Here is a 22105-nt window from a genome sequence, read left to right as displayed (position 1 = left end):
ATTGGCTCTTGGTATCATTGCCCATCAGCACTCAGAAACACAGGGAAGGTTAATCCTAGTTCTTTCCACACCTCAGGACAAAAGGAAGTACATGGTTTAGTCGCACCTTTCAGCTTTATCTCTTCCTTATAGTTAGGGTTATATGGCGGGGCTGTTGGAATAGCCACCTTCTTAGTCACCTATTCTTATGTCGTGTGCTGTCGACGCGTGGCCATTCTGGATTATACTTGTCTCTCTCGTATTGAACAGCCTCTTCCTCAAGATCTGCCTCATCATATTCACTGAGCTCAGAATCATCTGATGTGCCTAATGTCAAGGCTTTCAAAGAGGGATACATTTTGGGTATATCCTGGTCTTTATCATCTCCCCTTTTTATGTCTGTTTTTTCTCTTTTCTCTTTTTCTCCTTTCTTTTTCTTTTTTCCTTTTAAGCCCTTCTCCTCCTCCGACATACTCTCTTGTTGCTCTGTAAGGATTTTCTGACCTGTCTTGACTGCCTCTATACACAGTTTATCTTCCAAGCAGGTGCGGACCATGCACCATAATGGTTTAGCTCCAGGTCGATGACAATTCAAACAGTAACAGAGTCCATATATCAGAACAAACAAGACCAAAACTATCAGACCTACCCACAAAGGGTCAATGGGAGAAAAAAGCATAACTACACAGCGAGGATCTATTGATTGCTACACTGAGGTTATCATAGTCCCTTCTCTTACCCAGGGAACCTTATCGTCCCAATATCCTGGGAACTTACCAGCGCCACCATTCCATAGCTGAAGAGTTCTGAATCTGCGAGATCATCCTCCGGTCCCCATATGGGCCACCAGATGTTGCGCCCACCTCGGCTGGCAAGAAAGACACAACACGGTCGGATTCTTCTCAACAGCCTTTATTGCAGGAATACCTCGATGCTGCTATGGGGACCGCGGGAACCCAGGGAGGTCTGCTTATATGCACCCCAGCACAGGGAAAGGCTTTGTGTCCTCCTGGGATAGGTTGAACCGCTGTCACCTAATTAGCATGTACCCGCTTGGGAGGGGTTGGCGCCAGACTTGGGCTTACGCCTGTGCAGTAGTGTTGTTTATGACAACGGCACACCGGAAATCAGCACCATCTTAGAGTTGGCTTCCTACACCCAGCTTTGTCACGTTCTAGATAAGGGCTGCAAGCTTCAGGTTGTTTTAGCTGTGCTTTATACCATCTATACACCCAGGTTCCCACAACATACATATTTTTAATTTGTGTGTTAGTGTTAGAGAGATGACTCTGTGGTTCAAAGTACTTGCTGTTCTTCAAGAGGACCAAGGTTGGGCTGACAGAACCCACTCAGGGCAGCTCATTACCACCTGTAACTGCAACTCCAGAGGACCCAACATGCTCACATGTCTTATATTAAGACAGACAGAAGCCAGGCGTGGTGGAGCATGCCTTTAATCCCAGCACTCTGGAGGCAGAGACAGGCAGATTTCTGAGTTCGAGGCCAGCCTGCTCTACACAGTGAGTTCCAGGACAGCCAGGGCTATACAGAGAAACCCTGTCTCAAAAAACAAAAAACAAAAAAAACAAAAACAAAAACAAAAACAAAAAAAGACAGACAGACAGACAGACAGACACATAAAAATAAATATTAAAAAGGAAAATATTTTCAAAATCGTGTATATACTATGTACTTGTGAGTGTGGGTGTGTACATCTGTGAGGGTGTGTATGTGTTCATGTGGCACATAGCATGTGGAGGCCAAAAATCACCATTGAGCTCGTCCTCAATCACTGTCCAGCATTAATTCATTTATCATTATGTTTGGATGATGCTTGTGTGTGGGCACATGTGCCACAGCACTCATGTGGCAATCAGAGGATGATTTTGTAAAGTCAGTTCTCCCCTCATACCTTTATATGGTCCCAGGGATCAAACTCAGGTCCCCAGACTTGTATGGCAAGTGCCCTTACTTGCCTACTTGCCTAGCATCAATCTGGCCTTCCACCTTCCTTCCTTCCTTCTTTCCTTCCTTCCTTCCTTCCTCCTTCCTTCCTTCCTTCCTTCCTCTTCCTCTTCCTCTTCCTCTTCCTCTCCCTCTCCCTCTCCCTCTCCCTCTCCCTCTCCCTCTCCCTCTCTCTCTCTCTCTCTCTCTCTCTCTCTCACACACACACACGCACACACACACACACCCCAGTACTGGGTGTTCAGGAGAGCACCCCACCCCCAAGTTTTACATGAATTATGGGGGTCGGAACTCAGGTCCTTGTCTGTGTGTGGCAGGCACTTATCAAGTGAGCCATCTCTCCAGCCCTCATGAGCACACATGTGTGTGGAGGTTGGGGTGGGGATATGTGTTCATGGGTGTGGAAAATGCATGTGTGTGGTATGTGTTCATATGGGTGTGTAAATGTGGGTGTGGTGTATACTGTGTGTGGAGGGGGGGGTTTGTGTGGGTGCGTGTACATGTATTATTTTTAAACAAAATCTCAAGCATTCAATTTTACCAATGAAGACTTGGAAGCCAGATGCTCGGGTGAAAGCCTGCTAGCTCAGAGAGACAGAGGAGGCACCCGGCCGACCTCCTCCACAGCTGGTGTCCCAAAGGAAAAGGTGCTTCTTCTCCAAAGAGCTTCTTCTCAAACTCAATGGCCCTTCTCTTTACTTCCTGTGTGGCTCTCTATCCATCCTCCTGACTTCCTCTCCCTCTATGGTTGTTTCCTATGCTCACTCCCTGTCGACTGGTTGCTTGCTCTGCCTCCTGACCTAGGGTTGAATTTATTTAATCCTGTTTACAATAAGCACAAGGCTCTTGGACTAAAGGTATGGGCTAGGGCTGAGGTTCTTCCAGTAAATAACACAATCTTGGGGTTCACAGTGTGATCAAATATCCTGCCAAGATTTTCCCCCCTTTTGGTATAAATAAAAAGGAAAGATTTTTTTAACTCTAACATAGTAAAAATACTTACAATAACGAAGATATTGCTGCCCAACTTTTCACAATGTCCATCTTGGTTGTATTTGGCAGTTTTAGGATTAAGTATTTTGAGTTCAAAGTTCTATAAAGTGTTTGTGCCAGTCCCATATGAACTCAGCAGTTTGAATGTCCTGAGCAGTTCGTAGTCTGAAGCTGATCTTTGGGTGGTGCTTGTCAGCCTAGTGAAGGTCCTGGCTAGGTAAAACCAAGCATTCAACTCAAAGCTGTCCACTGTGTAGAACCTAGCAGCAGAAGAGGTATGGGGCAGTTTTGCCCTGCGCTTAGCGATACCACAATCCGGGTGAATTCATCTTTATAGGGCCCCATCATCTTTTTGGAGACCTCATAGGTTACTGTTAGGAATGGTAGAAAACGTAAACGTTCTAAAAGCCACAGTCAGCCGATCTCAGAAAGGTTTGAGGACTATAGTCTATTAAATGGAGGCCTGCTCCTTTTAACATAACTGCAGCCATTTTGTATTCAGTCTCCATTTTGCTCATAAGGTGAAATTAAGTTCAGGTTCTCAGACTCCGCTTCCCAGAAATGCAATTATCCATAGCTGACACTGAAATAATCTCCTAAAAGGTCACAGCACTATGGTTGTATTACTTATGCTCTGTTAGCTCAACACTCTGAAACTCCCCTGCTCATCACCCATCTACCACCCCTCCTACCTCACTTAGGACCAATCAGCTTAACAGATAGTGGAAAAGCCTTTGTCTAGTTAGCCAAGTGTAGTACTGCCTCCACCTCTGCCTCTGAACTTCTGAGCCTGGTTTTTCATATTTAAAAAACCTGCCCTAAGAACAGACTGGTACCACAATTAGGCTCCCAAGTCCTTTTTTGTGGTCCTGATTGATCAGTCTTGGGGTGTGTGTTCAATAAACTATTCTTGCTTAACTGAGGTCGGTGTTTATATGGTTTGTGTGGCAATTCAAACCCCAACATTTAGTACATCCAAGGTACACAATCTTTGTTCCTAGTTACCGGCTTTAGACTGGAAACACATACAGGAAGCTAGATCAAACTTATGGCTAGAATTAGTTTGTGTTCTGTATGACTATTCGTATCATGACAGAAAGTTTATATATACATAATAATCTTACAGGGTTTGAGATAATATTATTATATTTAATATGTAATATATTATTTTATTATTTATATTATAATTATATGTATTATAAATATATTATATACTATAATAATATATTGTACCATAAGAAAAGTTTTTTTTCTTTCTTTTTTTTTTTTTTTTTTTTTTAGTTTTTCAAGACAGGGTTTCTCTGTATAGCCCTGGCTATCCTGGAACTCACTTCGTAGACCAGGCTGGCCTCGAACTCCGAAATCCGCCTGCCTCTGCCTCCGAAAAGTTTTAAAAAGTCAAATAAAAATCAAAAGATTATCAGCTTGGTGACTATAGAATCAGCCCTTATTTTTTATTTCTCTCTGTCCCATACCAAGTGGCTTCTCTGATATGGGACAGAGATTTTAGATTTTCCTTTAACAAGCATTTGTGGGTTTAGAGAAGGAGAGAGCTATGCTTCAACCCCACAGCCAGCTTTAAGTTTTAATTAAACTGTGATGACAGACAGACCAATTGCCACTTGTGTCTGTTGAGGGCAGCAGAGATGAGCTGGAGCTGAGCGATCCCACTTGGCCAGTTCTCTCTGTCTTGGGACTCACTCTCTGGATGACAGGTTCATTCTTCAGCTGTCTCCCTTGCCCAGTGCTCTCTGGCTTCCTTAGTTGGATGCTTTGATTCTCCTGGAAAGATAGAAGCCAAACCCTTCCCCAACCCTACCTCTTGAGGGTTCCTCTCCTGGCCGGTTATATCTTTCCTGAGGCAAAGTGGTTTTTGGCAACAGTAAGAGTATATCTTATAAATGAAAATTTAAAAATTCTCTTGAATTTTTAAAATTAAAATAGACCTTAGTATGTGTAGATAAATATACCTAGATTTTCTTTTCTCTTTAAATATAAATTCAAGGTTTAGGTATATTTACTTGTAGTTCACAAAGGATATTCACTTTGAATTTCAGCCTTCCTTTTACAAGTGGCTTTCACTGTGATCCTTGTGTGCCTGCTTCTGCCTCGCAAGCGCTGTGATTAAAGGTGTGGACCACTGACTATGGATTGCTTATAGTCATTCTTCTCCTAGGGTCAGCCTGGTTTGATCTGAGTCTCCATTTCCCCTTACTTTTTAATGTTAGTGGTAAACTGTCAAATTTTTCCAATTCGTAATCTATCATTCTTACCGATTTATTCTGAATTTGTTCCCTGGCGAATTGTACTATTCTAGTCTTAATTAAACATGATGCCAATTTGTTCACTATTTCATAATTTTCAGATGTTTTGTTGGTCTTGCCTATATGAGCTAAATAAAATTTGATGTCTTTGCTATGTTTTGCTAGATTTTTTTGCCAGTTCTGGTCATGCCTCCCATGACCAGATATCTTTGCCTTTTATCTTCCAGTTAGTGGTTTTCCATTTTGATGACTATATAGCTAGAGCATCGCACACACACCATGAATGGAGAAGATATTTTCCTTTTGCTTTCCTAGTTGTTTGTCTCACAGCCAGTAACGCTGCACTGATTTTGTGGCTCCTTTCTCCGTGTTGGCCGGTCCATCCCCTCGTCTGTAAGCTGCCTCTTGCCATTGGTCAGTGGTTGATGAACCATCAGTAAACCTTGCATTAGGCAATGCTGTGGCCACTCAGTCTGTCTCCACAGATCAGTTGGTGCCTCTTTTGGGGGAAGGGTGAGCAGTTTAGGGAAGGAGATTATAGGCAACTTGGTTATTTCCTCAGTGCAGAAAGGCACAGACCCCACATCAGTCCAAACTAACTTATAAAGACGAACATGATCAGCCATGAAAAAGTAAAAATTTTTAAAATATTTTTTTCAAATGATAATTTATAAAAGACACATTTGCCTTACTGACATGAAATGAAAAATGAATTTTAGGGCTGACAAGAGGCTCAGTGGGTAAGAGCACTGACTGCTCTTCTGAAAGTCCTGAGTTCAAATCCCAGGAACCACATAGTGGCTCACAACCATCCGTAATACGATCTGATGCCCTCTTCTGGTGTGTCTGAAGATACAGTGGACTTAGATATAATAGTAAATAAATCTTTGGGCCAGAGTGAGCAGGGCCAGAGTGAGCAGAGGTCCTGAATTCAATTCCCAGCAACCATCTGTACAGCTACAGTGCACTCATATACATAAAGTAAAATAAATAAATCTTTAAAAAAAAGAAAAAAGAAAAATGAATTTTCTTAAACCATGTGTCTTAATTGCATGTTAAAATGTTAGACTGTGGTTGAATCTCTGTAAAGCTATCTTATATCCTAGATATAATTGATAGAATCTTCTCTTTGTATTTTTCAGGAGCAATTTTTAATCCCAACAAGCAAAACTCTCTTTACTTTGTCAAACGTTTTTCCTAAGGTATCTGCATCTGCATCTGGATCGTCCATGTGGTACATTTTAGATGAAGAAAACTGTTTACAAATTATTTCTAACAGCTATTGTACAAAATACAAAGTAGGAGTGTTTAGCATTCCCTGTGGTAAGACTTTCCAATGAAATCCCTTTATTGGACAACTATTATTCTAAGTAGTTACTGAGAGAGCAGACCTCCCCTGTCACGCTCATGCAAGGCAGCTGTGAAAAAAACAATCTCTTAAATCTGTGACTATCATAGACCATGACTTAGGTAACAAAGACAGCAGTGAGACTTCAGGCTGTAAAGAGCCCATCGGCTGAAGCATCTCACTCATGCCTCTCAAATCTGTTAGCATCCTCCATTTTCCTGATTTCACTTTCCTAGCAAACACATGGGAATTCCATGTGCCGGCAGATTCTTCGATGTGTTGAGCATTTAGCTGCTCCTGTACCAGCTGTTCCAATACCTGTAATTTATCTGATGTCAAAGACCATTGTTCCATCCACATGGGTTTGTCAGTTAACCACTTTAAAGAGCTGTTGGTAGCTGTGAAATACCTGTTGAGTCCTGCTTATGGATAATGTGGACAGCCTGTGACTATTCTTTCTTGTTTTGGTTTGGTTTGGTTTGGTTTGGTTTTTTAATTTTTGTATGTTTGTTTGATTTTGAGTTTCTCTTGGATTAAAAGTGAAAGCTCTTGGATTAAAGGTGTAAACTAGGGCTGAACCATACTACAACTAGAAACAGTTTTTCCCAGTAAAAAATACAATCTCCAGGTTTACAGTGATGTATATGGTGTGGTGTATGAGTGTGTGTGTCTGTGTGTGTGTGTGTGTATGTATGCTCATGTGGGTACATGCACATGTGTGTGTGTTATGTGTTCATGTACATGTATGGGGAGTTGGGGTCGGGTATGTGTGTGTAGTGTGTGTATTTGTGGGTGTACATGCATGTGCATGTGTGGTATGTATGTGTGTTAGGGTGTACATTTGCGTGGGTGCATCCTTGTGTGTGTGTGTTGTTTAAACCTAAGGTCTCATGAACTTGCTATGTAGCTAACATTGGACTATGTTCCTGACTTTCCTGCCTTCACCCTGTGAATACTGACACTACAAATAAGTCCTTTTTTTTCTTTTTTAATTTTTTTTATTTTTATTTTTATGTGTATTAGTATTTTGTTTGCATATATGTCTGTGTGCCACGAGCATGCCTGGTGCCTGCAGAGTTTATAAAAGAGCATAGGGTCTTCTAGAACTGGGGTCACTTGATGGTTATGAGCTGCCGTGTGGTGCTGGGAACAGAATCTCCTACATCTCCTTCACGAGAGCATCAAGTACTCTTAATCATGTACCCTTCTATCCAGTCCCCAGTTGTTAATACTCATTTCTTTCTGTTTGCTTTCTGTTTGCAATGAACTAGCTGTCTGTCCCTGAGCTGTATACTCAGCCCTGCCATACAGTTCATCTGCACAACGTGTCAGAAAACTCAGAAATGTACTTGATTTCTCATAAAGAGTATTACAAGGCTGGAGGTGTCAGTCAGAGAAAATTGCTTGCCTAGCAAGACCTGGGTTCCACACCCAGCCACTACAGAGGAAGAAAGGCCACTCTTCAGAAGAGAGCCCTGAGGAGAGCAGGGGAAAGGTGGGGCTCACTGCCTTCTTGCTAGGTAGTTTGGAGGATCTTGACAAACCCTGTCTTCTGGGTTCTCGGGGTGGCATCTCCATGCATGCCGAGTGAAATTCCACCCCCTCACTAAAAATTAATTAGACAGAAAGGGTCAGACTGGGCGTGGAAGCCAGCTCAGCCTGTCTGCTCAGATTCCTGCTGGCCCTATCTGCAGCACTTCCTCCAGGGCATGGGAGAGGTTCACTCCTGAATGCTCAGGGTCTCATGATCTGTTAATAGACAAGGCTAGGTCAAAGAATTATTATTATGTCTAGCTTCAAGACAGAAAATAGAACTTAGAGTGTTATGAGAAGCTTTGAAGATGGTTTTAGCTTTTATAGCTGCCTTGGAAGGGAATTAAAAGCCAATGACCACAATCAAAAAACAATACACATAGTATTGTATTGAATAGATAAATAAATACACACACACACACACACAATTGTGTTGTGCCTAACTTATACTTTGTTGGGTAAGTAGTTCATTCCGGCAATCCAGCATATGGGAGGTTGAGACAGGAGGATTTTAGGTTCCAATACAGACTGGACTACCTAGCAAGACCCTATCTCAAAAATAAATAAATAAATAAATAAATAAATAAATAAATAAATAAATAAATAAACTTTTTTCACAAAACAGTATGTAAAAGAGAAAAATATACTATACATGAGTGTTTAATACTGCCTTAGTTTGCTTTCTATCCCTGTGGTAAAATGCCATGAAAAGAAGCAACTTGGAGAGAGGATTTGCTTACAGCTTACAGTCCATTGTGGATGGAAGCCAAGACAGGAACCTGCAGGCAGGAACTGAAGCAGAGACCGTAGAGCAATCACAGAGAGACCATGACTTACTCAGCCTGCTTGCTTTCTACCTCTCTTTCTTTCACCCTTTCTTTCTTTCTTTCTTTCTTTCTTTCTTTCTTTCTTTCTTTGTGTTTGTTTGGGTTTTGGGGGGTTGTATTTTGTTTTGTTTTTTATTTTATTTTTATTTATTATTATTATTATTATTATTATTATTATTATTATTATTATTATTTTATTTATTTGGTTTTACGAGACAGGGTTTCTCTTTGTTGCCCTGGCTGTCCTCGAACTCAGAAATTAGCCTGCCTCTGCCTCCCAAGTGCTGGGATTAAAGGCATGCGCCACCACTGCCGGCCCGGCTTTATTTTTTGAGACAGGGTTTTATAGTGCATCCCTAGCTGTCCTGGAACTTACTCTGTAGACCAGGCTGGCCTCAAACTCATTGAGATCCACCTGCCTCTTCCTTCCCAGTCTGCTTTCTTCTATAACCCAGGCCCAGAGTGGGCCAGGTCCTCCTACATCTCCAATCAGATGGAGATACAGATTTTATTTTGGTTTTCAGTTGAGGTTTCTGTGGGAAGCGGGTACGGCCCCGTGAACCCCACATGTTTACTGCCTTGCCCGAGCATGCGCAGTGAAAAAGCATGCGTATTCCTCGTGATCGGATCTGTCAGCCTATCAGTGATCGACCTGAGCTCATGCCTGGAGCGTGTTTGATTTCTGATTGGATGAGGTGGGGTGGAGCGAGATGAGATCAGTCACTGAGAGGATAGGAGAAGAGCACTTGCTGCAAGAAGGACGAAGAAGAAGAAGCTGCTGGGGAAGAGAGCTGTAAGAGAAAAAAACACAAGGCCACAAGTAAAGAAGCTGCTGCGTGAACCCGCCTTGGTGTCCGTGTCATTCTTGTCTCTGTGGGTTGGAGACTGCAGCAGGTTTCCTCTTCCAGATAACTGTAGCTCATTTCTGTGGGTTGGGTTTTGTTGTTGTTGTTGTTGTTTGTTTGTTTGTTTTTGTTTTTTAAAGATTTGTTTTATTTATGTGAGTACCTTGTTGCTGTCTTCAGACACACCAGAAGAGGACATCGGATAGCATTACAGATGGTTGTGAGCCACCCTGTGGTTGCTGGAAATTGAACTCGGGACCTCTGGAAGAGCAGTCAGTGCTCTTAACCGCTGAGCCATCTCTCCAGCCCCATGTCTAACTTATTTCAAGATGGCAAAAATCCAACTAAGAAAGGTACTCATTTGGGGTCTCAGAATCAATAAGGGAACAGTGGCAGCTTCCAGAAAACCTTAAAGGTAATGGGATGTTTTTCTCCTGTTCCCCATTTCCTCTTTTGTAGGGAGCCAAGGAAGCCCTGAATGAATATTTTGACATGGGCTTGGCCATAATGAGAGCTCTAAAATCTTGGACCCATGCATGGAGAATTGGGCAAAGCTGTTACCCAAATAGACCAGGCTCAAGAGAAGTGGCAAAGCTCTCCTCTGGAGTACAAAGATAAGTGTTTATGAACTATTGATCAGTGTGTACAGCTTTCTCCTTGCTTGTTTATAACAAGAGACTGCTCACCTACAGAGACCACCAACTGGAACAAGGTAACTCTTCCCCCAGTGCTACACCTAGTGCACACACTGACGCTTCCTACCGCAGTATTGGTAGCAGGGTTCACCTGATCCCAGCTTTGCTGTCCGTGTCCCTGGCTGTCCTTTCTTCCCTTCCTTGCTGTCCTTAGGGTTCCAGGACCCAAGTTGCACGGGACATGGCACTCATTTCTGTCTGCTAGACTGTAAGTGTGATATCTGCAATTCCAGCAGCCATCTTGGGTCTTCAGGTGAAAACATGTTCAAACTGGCAAAGCAGTAAGCTAGAAGTGTGAGTCCCCAGCAGTCACTCAGCAGCCACTGCCACCTCAGTATGTCTAATGAGCTTCCAAGCAAAACTAGGTCAAGTTCATACCAGGTTCAAAGGAAAATTGATTCCCCAAATTCCAAAAGGCAGCTCAGATATGTAGTACAACCAAGTTAAACTTATCCCTGGCTGGCTTACAAATAATTGATACTCAGACCATGGCTGCTTTATTTGGCGTCAACAGTTCCTGGAGGGTCACCCTAATCTACTTTTCCAACAGCTGGCCTGGCTGCCTCCCCAGGGGTGAACTCCAGATACTTGCTGCTTCTCCTGGCCATCTGCTGCCCATAGTACATCTCCTCTCCTGGCACCTTCTGCTCCTTCTTTTTCTCCTCCCCCTGCCGCCTTCAATCAAACTCAAAACCCATTTACTTCCAATCCCTCCAGTAATTGGCTGTAGCCATTTTTATTTAACCAATAGTTTAAAATTAAGGAACAAGGTTTGCACAACAAAAGCTGGTAACCTTCAGGTACAGATTTTAGCATTTACAATGCGTAGCAACAGGCCAAACTTCAACAAAGATATCTAGGATACCTGGACTATGGAGGCTTTCTGGAGGTTAGATAAAAGCCAGCATTCCTCCGGAGCTTGTGAAACTGGCTCCCACCTACCAAAAGAAATAATTTCCCTTACCTCTGTCAGAAAGGACCTATGGCTACCTATGGTGCCCATAGGCATACGAATGCTGGCCTCCAGGCTCCCTAGGTGTCACAAGGACTTTCAGGCATTTCAAAGTCCGTGCTTTCTCCTGTCTCCTGCCCTAAACTCCCTCTAGCTAAGAGGCTTGCTTGCCTCCCCAGCTCCTCATTCTCCTTACAACTCTGCCATTTATGTTTTTTCTCCCACTCTGTGCTTCGCCCTCTTTCTCTTACTGTTTTCTCTGCCTGTATCCCTTTCTACTCCCCGGCACAGAAAGCCCAGGTCATGTTCAGCCTGCTGGTTATAGTCAGTCCACTTCATTCTTTTTTTGTTTTTAAGATTGATTGATTGATTGATTGATTGATTGATTGATTTATTATATCTAAGTACACTGTAGCTGTTTTTCAGACACACCAGAAGAGGGTATCCAGTCTCATTGCAGATAGTTGTGAGCCACCGTGTGGTTGCTGGGATTTGAACTCAGGACCTCCGGAAGAGCAGTCAGTGCTCTTAACCACTGAGCCATCTCTCCAGCCCTAGTCTACTTCTTTCTTCCTTCCTTTCTTTCTTTCTTTCTTTCTTTCTTCCTTTCTTTCTTTGTTTCTTTGTTTCTTTCTCTGCTTTGAATTCTTCCACATGCCTGGCTTCTCTCTCTCTCTCTCTCTCTCTCTCTCTCTCTCTCTCTCTCTCTCTCATCTCTGCAATAAAAACCTTCTCTTTGCTGGACAGTAGTGGTGCATGCCTTTAATCCCATCACTGGGGAGGCAGAGGCAGGCAGATCCCCAGTTTGAGGCCTGCAGAGTGAGCTCCAGGACAGCCAAAGCTACAAACCCTGTCTTGAAAAACAACAAAAACTTCTTACTTATACCATGGAGTCGTCATTTGATTAACTTTTTTTTTAAGATTTATTTATTTATTTTATATAAGTACATTCCAGAAGAGGGAGCCAGATCTTGTTACGGATGGTTGTGAGCCACCATGTGGTTGCTGGGAATTGAACTCAGGACCTTCAGAAGAGCAGTCAGTGCTCTTAACCACTGAGCCATCTCTCCAGCCCTTGGTTAACGTTTATATCCAGACCCGAAATGGTCAAGTGAAGCTGGGAGATAGATAGCCACCGACTTATTTCAGATCTTACTGTCTGTCCTGGGTAAAATAACACGAGTCCCAGCTCAGGCAAGGAGAGTTGGCACGTTGTAAGTAAGATGGCAGACAGGCGCAAGCATTTGTTAATGAAAGAAAATTAAATTCAAGGTCCATGACTTATGCAGCTTGCTAGTTAGGAGGACTTTTGGGGCCAAGGGCAAAGACAAAGGCTGTTGCTGTTAAGTCATTCCAGGAACTGGCTAGCCATAAAGTTAGGAGAGACCTGCAAAGACATCCGGAACATCTCAGCAAGGAGTCATAAACACCTGCCCCTCAGAATTGCTGTTACCTCGCTCTGCACGTACAATTTGCTGATGTTTAAACTGTCCAATTGTGTGTAACCGCACCAATTCTTCCCCTGCCCCCAACTTTTTTGTATATAAACCCCTAGCTTCTGAGCCTCATGGTCGATTCCTCTGTCTCCTGTGTGAGACATGTGTCGGCCCGTAGCTCCATCATTAAACTACCTCATGTGTTTGCATCAAGACGGTCTCTCATGATTCCTTGGGTGTGTGCGCCATCTCGGGACTTGAGTGGGGGGTCTCCCCACTGAGGTCTTTCATTAGCACACACCTAATCACACATATGCATTGAGAACACCCAGGCTCAGGAGAAGGCTCTGTGGCTAAAATGCTTGCTACACAAGCTAGACTGGAAGTCAGCAAGGCACAGTGATTGCCCTGCCTCCACCCAACTCAGAGCCAATAGGCTTGCACAGACAGGCTTCCAGCTTACAGTTTGGTTCTGGGAGCCTCAAGATTATACTGAGCATGTTTGTGGCCACTGGCCTCCCTCTATTCCTCTCCAGCTCCTTTTCATTGCTTTACTTTCTTTTTCAAAATTTATTTCATGGGTATTTTGCCTGTATGTATGTCTCTGTACCATATGTATGTCTGGAGCCTGTAGAGGCCAGAAGAGAGTGTTGGATTCCCTGGAACAGGAGTCCCGGATAGCTGTGTGCCACCATTTGGATGCTGAGAAATGAGCCGGGATCCTCTGCAAGAGCAGCCATTTCTCCAGCTCCATTATTGATTTCTCTTTGTTTTTTCTCAATCAAGATTTTTTTTTTTACTTTTTGCAACATTTAAATTAAAATAAAATTACATAATTTTCCCCATCCCTCCACCCTCTAACCCAGTGCTTCTCAGCCTTCCTAATGCTGTGACCTTTTAATATAGTTCCTCATATTATGGTGACCCCAACCATAAAATTATTTTCCTTGATTCATCATAACTGTTTTTGCTACTGTTATGAATCATAATTTAAATATCTGATATGCAAGCCCCATGAAAGGCTCCTTCAGCCTCCAAATGGGTTATACCCCATAGGTTGAGAACTGCTACTCTAATACCTCCCCACTTTTTTGAAACAGGATCTCTTTGTATATAGCCCTGGCTGTCCTGAAACTCACTATGTAGACCAAACTCAAACTCATAGAGATCCACCTGCTTCTCCTTCCTATCTCCCCTCCTCTCAAATTCATGGTCTCCTTTTCTTTCATTATTGTGGTGGTTTGAATATGCTTGGACCAAGGGAAGTGGCACATTAGGAGTTGTGGCCTTGTTGGAGGAAGTGTGTCACTGTATAGGCAGACTTACAGGTCTCCCCCTGTGCTGAGGCTCCGCTCACGGAGGATGAGACCTTCCTTCTGGCTGCCTGCAGAAGATGGTCTCCTTCTGGATGCCTTCAGATCATGGAGGAGCACTCTTGGCTCCTCTAGCACCAAGTCAGCCTGGATGCTGCCATACTTTCTTCCCAACACCATGATAATGGACTAAACCTCTGAAACTGTAGGTCAGCCCCAATTAAGTGTTTGCTTTTATAAGAGTTGCCTTGGTCATGGTGTCTCTTCACAGTAATGAAACCCTAACTAAAACTATTACTAGATACATGCATGCACATAAAAGTGTTTATTATACAACCTGCTAGGTCTGTTCAGTGCTGCTTGTATGTACATGATTTTAGGACTAACTGAATAATCAATTAGGGGCCAACTCCCTGGAGAAAATGACTTCTCAGCAGTCATTAGTTGCCATAGTTCTTTGTCTAGGGTGGGGCCTGTGAGACATCCCCCTTACATGTCAGCATGTCCCTTGGTGCCGTAGTTTAAGCCTTATGTTTAGACAGCTGCACTGTTGTGGTATCATGAGTGTAGTTTCCCTGTCAGTTCTAGGAAACAGGATCTCACAGAGACATCCTGGTCCTCTGGCCCTTAATCTTTCTGCCTCCTCTTCCATTGTATCCCCCCCCAAGTCTTAGGTATGGGGGGAGGTCTTTAGTGATTTCTTACAAGCCTTCCCTCCCGGGGGAGGGAGGGGGGAGGAGTTAGGCATGGTAGTGCACACTTTCAATTCCACCACTCAAGGAGCTGATGCGAGATTGTCAGTTCCAGTCCTACCAGAGCTATATAACAAAAACTTGTCCCCTGCTGGTAGTGGTAGCACATGCCTTTAGTTCAAGCCCTCGGGGGGCAGAGGCAGGCATGTCTCTGTGAGTTTGAGGCCAGTCTGGTCTTCATAGTGAAATCCAGGAGAGCCAGAGCTATTCAGCGAGACCCTGTCTAGAAAAAAGACCAAAACAAAACAAGAACAACACACATACACACACATACATATATACACACACATACTCAAACATACACTCACATACTCACACATACATACATACACACCCACATACACACACACATATATACACACACAACCATATACACACATACATACATATACACATGTATACACACAAATACACACACATACCCACATATGCACACACACATACACACATACATACATACACACACACATATATATACACATACACACATTCATACATACATACACAAACACACACACATACATTCATACATACACACACACACATACATACATACACACACACATACATGTGTGCTCCCACAATCTGCTATGTGCTAGGTAATGTGGCACTTGCTTCAGATGTCATCTCATTGGCCACACCAATCTTGTGAGGTGACCTAGATCATTTCCTTTCCTTTTCTCACTTGAGAAATGTATTTGTTTGTTTATTCATCATTCATTTTGGGGAGGGTATGCACTTGCCTTGATGTGCCTATATAGGTTATAGAATAATTCTCTTGAATTGGTTCACTCCTTCTATCATGTTGGTCCCAGAGATCAAACTCAAGTCATGAGGCTTGGCAGCAAGCACTTTTACCCGCTGAGCCATCTTGCCAGCCCTTTCAAGATAAAGAAAATGCAGTCCTAGAAAACCATAGTGGCCATGGACACCAACATCTAGTAGCTGATTACGATTCACACTTTGGAAGTTGGAAGCCCAAGCCTGAGGATCCCACTGGGCTGCAATACCCTTCTGGTAGGCCTTCCTGTGGGTTTGTGGAAGAATGTGGGATCTCCTAGAGTCCTTGGGATTACGCAGGGTCTATTTAGTAACACCTCAAAGAGATTCAACCCAAAAGAGCCAACCACGGCAAAGGTTGAGTTAGACATTTGCCCTGGGGCTCCTGTCCTGGCTGCTCAGTAGCTTTATTTGGGAATGTGCTGTGGTTTTAATGTGTCAACCAATTTACATGCTGGAAACTTGGTCACTGGTGCAGCAGAGGAGGAATGTTGGACTAAGGAAGGTAGGTGACAGGTTACACAGCCCAGACTGTGGGTGGCTGCATGTTTTACAAGAGTGAATTTGTTCTGAAAGCAGGGAAGCAAACTGCTCACTCTCTGTCCCTCCCACCTTCCACCATGGGAAGACCACATAAATAAAAGATCTTCTCTAGCCTGAAGTAGTGGTACCTCAGGTTTGTAATAGTAGACTGAAGCAGGAGGATGGCTGTCCTGGGCTACAGTGAGCAGCTGTCACACACAGAGAGAGAGAGAGAGAGAGAGAGAGAGAGAGAGTTGGGTGGGGTATGGTGTTGTATACCTGTAATCCCAGCACTTGGGAGGCAGAGGCAGCAGAATTCTTGAGTTCTAGGCTTCCCTGGTCTACATAGAGAGTTACAGGGCACTGTGGGGCACACAGTGAGACCCTGTTTAACAATAACAAGAGAAGGTGAGCAGGCCATGCTGAGACTACACCTACAGTCCCAGCACTTGAAGGTAAACAGGACGATGAGTTTAAGGCCATTCATGGCAGAGTGTGGAGTTGAGGCCCAGCTTCCTTCTTCTCTTCTTGCCTTCTCCTCCTCCTCTTCCTCCTCTTCTCTTCTTCTTCCTCCTTATTTTTGTTTGTTTGCTTGCTTGTTTGTTTATTTTTGGGATGTAATTTCTCTGTGTAACAGCCCTGGCTGTTCTGAAACTTAATTTGTAGACCAGGTTGGTCTACCTCTGTCTCCTGAGTGCTGGGGTTCAAGGCATAAGCCACCATGCCTGGCTGGAATTGAACCCAGGCACTCTGGCAGCTCAGCCAGTGCTCTTAAACCATTGAGCCTCTCTCCAGCCCCCAACCTCTCTTCCTGATGGCTGACCCTCAGGCTTCCTGTTCCGGCAGCACAAGGCAAGTGTGTGTTTGGGTCATTTTTAGGACATTTTGTTCAACTGTTTGGTTTTAATATTGGCCCTTTGGGCTCTACAGTCCAGGAAAGGCGCCAGTCCCTCTTCAGGTGCAGCCTCAGGCCTGAAGGCCAGCTTACTGCATTTTCCTGATAGTTACTGATCTCCTGAGGGGCCTGGAGCTACTCCAGGGCTGGCTCAACTGCTAGACATTCCACCAGCCCAGGTGCTGAGCAAGCAAGACTCCCAACCCTCCATGAGGCTAAGTGCCAAGGGGGACCTTTAAACCACTTTCTCTCAGCTGAGACCCATACAGTGGCAACAGACTCCAGAGGGGACACTTCTTTAGAGGCCTTACAGGGATGGGAAAAACCAGGCAGCCATTGAGAAATGGGAGTTGGCATGCATGAGAGTGACTGAGTGCCCAGGCAGTGTGATCTTCAGGGAAGAGGAGGCATGACCCAGAGGCCAGGGCTCTGCACTGGCCCACGCAGTGCCCTGTGCTAGGAAGCCCTGCCCCTTGGCTCCTTCATTTAACTCTAAAGAGTTGAGAGATGGGACCTGGGAAGCAACAAGTCTCTCTGTGCTGTGCCTGTCAGGGTCACTGTTACCGAAGCATCAAAAGAGGACAGACCAGAAGTGGCCAGGGATTTACGGGGTGGTGGGTGAGATGAGAGAATCTCAGGAGAGAAGATGGGTGCACTGGCCACTCAGATGGTTGAATTGCAGGTCCCTTAGAAGGAGAGCCCAGTGTCACCACAGAGGCCTCTCCCCTGTGAGCCCTTGGCCTCACCTGGCCCCGAGCTTTTCCCTGTCATCCCATCACAGATCTTTCCATGCCTTTCCTTTGGCTCGCAGCTTCCAGCTCCACACACTGGCTCAGATTGGAATCTGACCTGTGCCCTGGAGAAGTCCCATGGTTGACTGGGAGGCTAGGAGGAGAGCTGCTCACCAATCTCATAGGCCTCAACTCCTGTGGACTACCAGACAGCCTCAGCAAGTAGCCCGTGTGCCCAAGGTGCCTGAGCCAGCTACCTCTCCAGCCCAACCCGACTCCCCTCTGCTACCCCCTCCTTAGGCTCCTTTCAGGTACAGGGCCTTTTCCATGCTGCTTGGCCTCCCATCCTTTGGCTGCTGCAGAGCTGGTTTAGTCCAGAGTGCTGGCCAGGCCTGGTATACACCTCACTGTGCCTACACACATCAGGCAGATGCTGTGTGAGAATCTTCCTGTTGGGGTACAACCTCCTAAACAGAACAAGGGGTTCTTAGCAATGCCCCTGTTCCCCTGAACATGGATTTCAAAGGCCAGGAGCAGGATCTGTATCTCCCGAGGCCCCACTGGTGACCCTGGCTCTTGACCCTCGTTCCCACTCATCACTGGCCACACCTCTCCACGGCTCCTCCCTCGAGAAGTCTCCAGGATCGAGCCTGGTACTGTGCGCCTTGATGAAGCCAAGCCAGAGCCAGGGTGCTCCTGGAGGAACTGCAGTCTGCAGGACGGGAGGCCTCAAGTGAAGCTTCCTGCCCTGTGTATTAAGTCAACGGAATCTGCCAGCTCCTAGACCAAGCATCAGATGTCTCAGGATGTACCAAGCAAAACCAATTCTGGCTTCCTCTCAGCTGCAGGCTGTCCCTTCACTTTCTCCTCCAGATCCCTGCCACTGGCTTCAGCGCTATCTATGGCTGCACGAGAGCAAGGGCAAAGCAGACAACCCTGTACCAGTGGCAGAGACACAAATTAAACTGTTTATTGCAGAAATATGGTCAAGGTTCCATTTACGTGGCTCCCGGTAAGGAGGTGCCGAGCCTTTTGGCCTAGAGCCGGGTGGGAGAGATGGGAGAGTCAGAGGACATCTGGCCAGGGCCTCAGAGTTGAGAGAGGATGTTGGGGGCCAGGCTGCAGGTGAGGCCTGTGCCATCTGGCTCCACATTCAGTGCCTTCACTATGCCGTTGTCTATCACCATGGAGAACCTGCCGGAAAGAGGTCCAGCTGCAGAAGCCCAGGCAGCAGCCAGGGCCCCTAGTGCCAACAGGGAGGGGCTGGGAGGTGTGCCAACAGGGAGGGGCTGGGTGCCAACAGGGAGGGGCTGGGTGCCAACAGGGAGGGGCTGGGGGGGGTCTACTTTACCTTTTCAGTCGCCGATTCCCAAAGAGAGACACCAAAGAATCATCCAATAATAAGTCTGTCGCCTAGGGAACAGGCAGAGATGGGGGTCAGGAAGCCCCACACCGGCCCAGGGCTGCTCCCATATAGCATGTCCCTCCAGGACCAACCGCAGGCTGAGGGAAGGATGGTCCACTTACCTTCCCAAAGGCTCCAGTGGGGTCAGCCAGGAGCCGAACCTGCAGAAAAGCGAATAAATGTCACAAGGAAATCTCCAGAGAGAGGGCTCGGTGAGTGAAGGTGCCTGCTGCCTAATCTGGCAACCTGAGCTCAGCCCCCACGACCCCACCTGGTAAGAGAGACTCAGGTCTCACAGGTTAGCCTCCGGCTTCCACTTGTGCATGATGGTACAAGTGCCCACCCCACACACAAAATGAGTAAATAACATGTCACAGAAAAACAAGGAAACTTCTTACCTGGCCCCGTCCCCCCTCACGGGCCCCACAGCTCACCTTGCCTTCTGCCTGGTGGGCTCGACCCCACTCTTCAGTCACAAAGACATCATTAACGCTCAGACAGGCCACCACCTGCGCTCCCTTGGCCTTCAGAGCTCCAGCTTGCTCCACAAACCCAGGCAGGTGGGTCTGAGAGGAAAACAAAAGGTCAAAGGAGAGCAACTGCAGTTGCTCAGCCCGCTCCCCCTATTTCCTAACATCCCTGACCAGGGTAAGGAAACCAGTGTGAAACTGGCCACTTCCTTTTTGCCTTGGCTACTAGGAAGCTTGGACCTAAGGGTGTATGGTCAAGACCACAGGCAAATCTTTTGTCTCATTAGCCCAAGTCCCAAGGGCTTCCACCACCAGCGTCAATCAGTGCTATCAGATTTAACATGGGTCCTTCTCTCCCACACTCCTGGTCCCCAGTTTCTGATTCTCGAAAGGAGAAGTCTCACCTTAGAACAGCCAGGTGTAAATGCCCCAGGGACTCCAAACAAAACACCTTTCTTGCCCTTGAACAGCTCTGCCAAGTTCACCTTCTTTCCCGGTTCCCCTTCAAATACCTCCACTGAGGGAATGGCATCTCCCACCTGGAGAAAAAGACTCCAGAGTAAAACAAAGAGAGCCCAGTGAACCACAGCCACACAGATAGACCTTGATGGAACCAGTGCTCACATCCAGCAGAAAAAGTGTCTGGCGGTTCAGGGGTCCATTTCTGTCCTTGCTCTCCTGTCTGTCCTGCCTGCCCCACATCCTACATGACTGATTCTGCTTAAGGCCAGTTGGTGGCAACAGAGAAAGGGAGAGGCCTTCTCAAGTGTTGCAATACTGTATAAACAAGCCACCCAAGATGGGTCAATGCACAGAGGAGGGGTACAGAGGGCTATGTCTGGGGTTGAGAAACCGCCTGGCAACAGGCAGGAAGAAAAATCCTATCCCCACACCAGGAGAAACACGTTGGAAAACCAGGTTAGCTATGTAAGCCAAAATGTTCAGGATGTAGGCTCTTGGGGTAGGTGGGAAGTGTCAGCCCACCTGGAGGCTTCCAGAGTCACAAGAGGAAAGGAAGGCTGAGGTGGGTAGGTAAAGGTGCCCACCACCAAGCCTGATCACCTGAGCTCTAGCCCCACAAGCAACATGGTAGATAGAACTGACTCCTGAGAAAATTGTCCTCTGACCACCACACTCACATACCTGTTACCAAACACACACACTAAGTACATATTTAAAAGTTTTTCTTTTTTCTTCTTTTTTTAAAGGGCCTTTAATCCTAACATTCGGGACGCAGAGTCAGACAGATCTCTGGGAGTTTGAGGCCAGTCTGGTCTACACACCAAGTTCCTGGCCAGCCAAAACTATATAGTAAGTCAATCTCTGTCTCTGTCTCTGTCTCTGTTCCCCCTCCTCTCTCCTTCCTTCCCTCCCTCCATCCCTCCCTTCCTCTCTCCCTCACTCTCTCTTTCTCTAAAAATTAAGTCCAAGAACAGGAGAGGGGATAGGTTCAAGAATTCCCAGAAAGACCAAACAGAAGGGCGGGATGGGGGCGAGCATACATTGAGTGGAGACAGAAGTGGAAAAGATCAACCCAGGTCTCCAAGGGACCATGGCTCTTTCAAAAGATGAGATGAAATGGAGTCTAGTACAATCACAAAAGTGCTGGGGCTTTGGGGAAGGGGTTTGAAAAGCTGCCCAGCGGCAAAAGAGGCATTTTAGGAATGTGGGAAATGACATAGCATTCGGTCGCTTGAAAATGGTCGGGACTTGCCCCTGTACGTGGCATAGTAGATATGAGAGGGCAGCTCAAGAAATGTCCCAGGACGGAGAAGCAGAGACAGGGTCTTACAGAAAGCATGACAAGAAGAAACGTCAAGGAGGACAGCCCGAGACCCCGCGTGGAACCCAAAGAGACGCGATAGGCTGGACCCAGGAAAGGTAAAACCGGTCACCTTGATCGGGGCCATGGTCACCGCGGAGCTGCTGAAGCTGCGGGCCCCGCTACACTCCCAACCTGCTCCTTTCCGGCCTGCTCTGCCTGCCAAGCACGTCGATGCACGGAGCACAGAACCGGCTTTGCAGCCCAGGACTCGAAGCCCCAGCTGTAGCATACCCGCCCCGCTGCCGCAGCCCACCCGCAGATGGCTCTGCCCACAGGAGGTGGATGCAGGGACAGCTCCGCCCACGCCGCACGTCGCACGTCGCAGCCACAATCACAGCGTCGGCTTAGAGGGGCAGGGCCGTGACGCACTACGACGCGGCGGGGCTCTAAGGGCTCGCACGCCTTCTTCAATCGCAGAAAGAGGTATCTGGTTTACCGACGTGACAATTCCTGACTCAGCCGCAAACAGAGGTCGGGGATGATCTGGCTGAGCCTCAAATGTGCTTGTTTTACTCAACCTGCGCGCCGCAACGCAGCCGGTTTACACGTGACTTGCATAGTGTGTACTCTCTTCA

General features: G+C 46.0%; 1 protein-coding gene across 1 annotated transcript; it reads right to left on the bottom strand.

The window, feature by feature from the left end:
• Nucleotides 1-18780: 18780 nt before the first annotated feature.
• On the bottom strand, nt 18781-21831 carry Prdx5 (peroxiredoxin 5). The gene is made up of 6 exons (XM_021151206.3): nt 21601-21831; nt 20110-20244; nt 19670-19801; nt 19358-19396; nt 19182-19243; nt 18781-19024 (listed from the first exon to the last, which is right to left on the bottom strand). Exons 1-6 carry the CDS (start codon nt 21757-21759, stop codon nt 18919-18921), a joined length of 633 nt encoding a protein of 210 aa, XP_021006865.1. The 5' UTR covers nt 21760-21831; the 3' UTR covers nt 18781-18918.
• Nucleotides 21832-22105: the final 274 nt, after the last annotated feature.

Source organism: Mus caroli, unplaced genomic scaffold (assembly GCF_978045245.1).
Source record: "Mus caroli unplaced genomic scaffold, Mus_caroli_1 scaffold_20, whole genome shotgun sequence".
Taxonomy (NCBI): Eukaryota; Metazoa; Chordata; class Mammalia; order Rodentia; family Muridae; genus Mus; species Mus caroli.
This window is presented reverse-complemented; position numbering and strand designations above follow the sequence as displayed.

Excerpts from the sequence above, each read along its gene's own strand:
- Prdx5 (XM_021151206.3), bottom strand. The coding sequence starts at position 21,759 with ATGCTACAGCTGGGGCTTCGAGTCCTGGGCTGCAAAGCCGGTTCTGTG. Across the intron at positions 20,245-21,600 it reads TGACCATGGCCCCGATCAAG|GTGGGAGATGCCATTCCCTC; the intron begins GTGACCGGTTTT and ends CTTTTTCTCCAG. Across the intron at positions 19,397-19,669 it reads CCCACCAGGCAGAAGGCAAG|GTTCGGCTCCTGGCTGACCC; the intron begins GTGAGCTGTGGG and ends GCTTTTCTGCAG.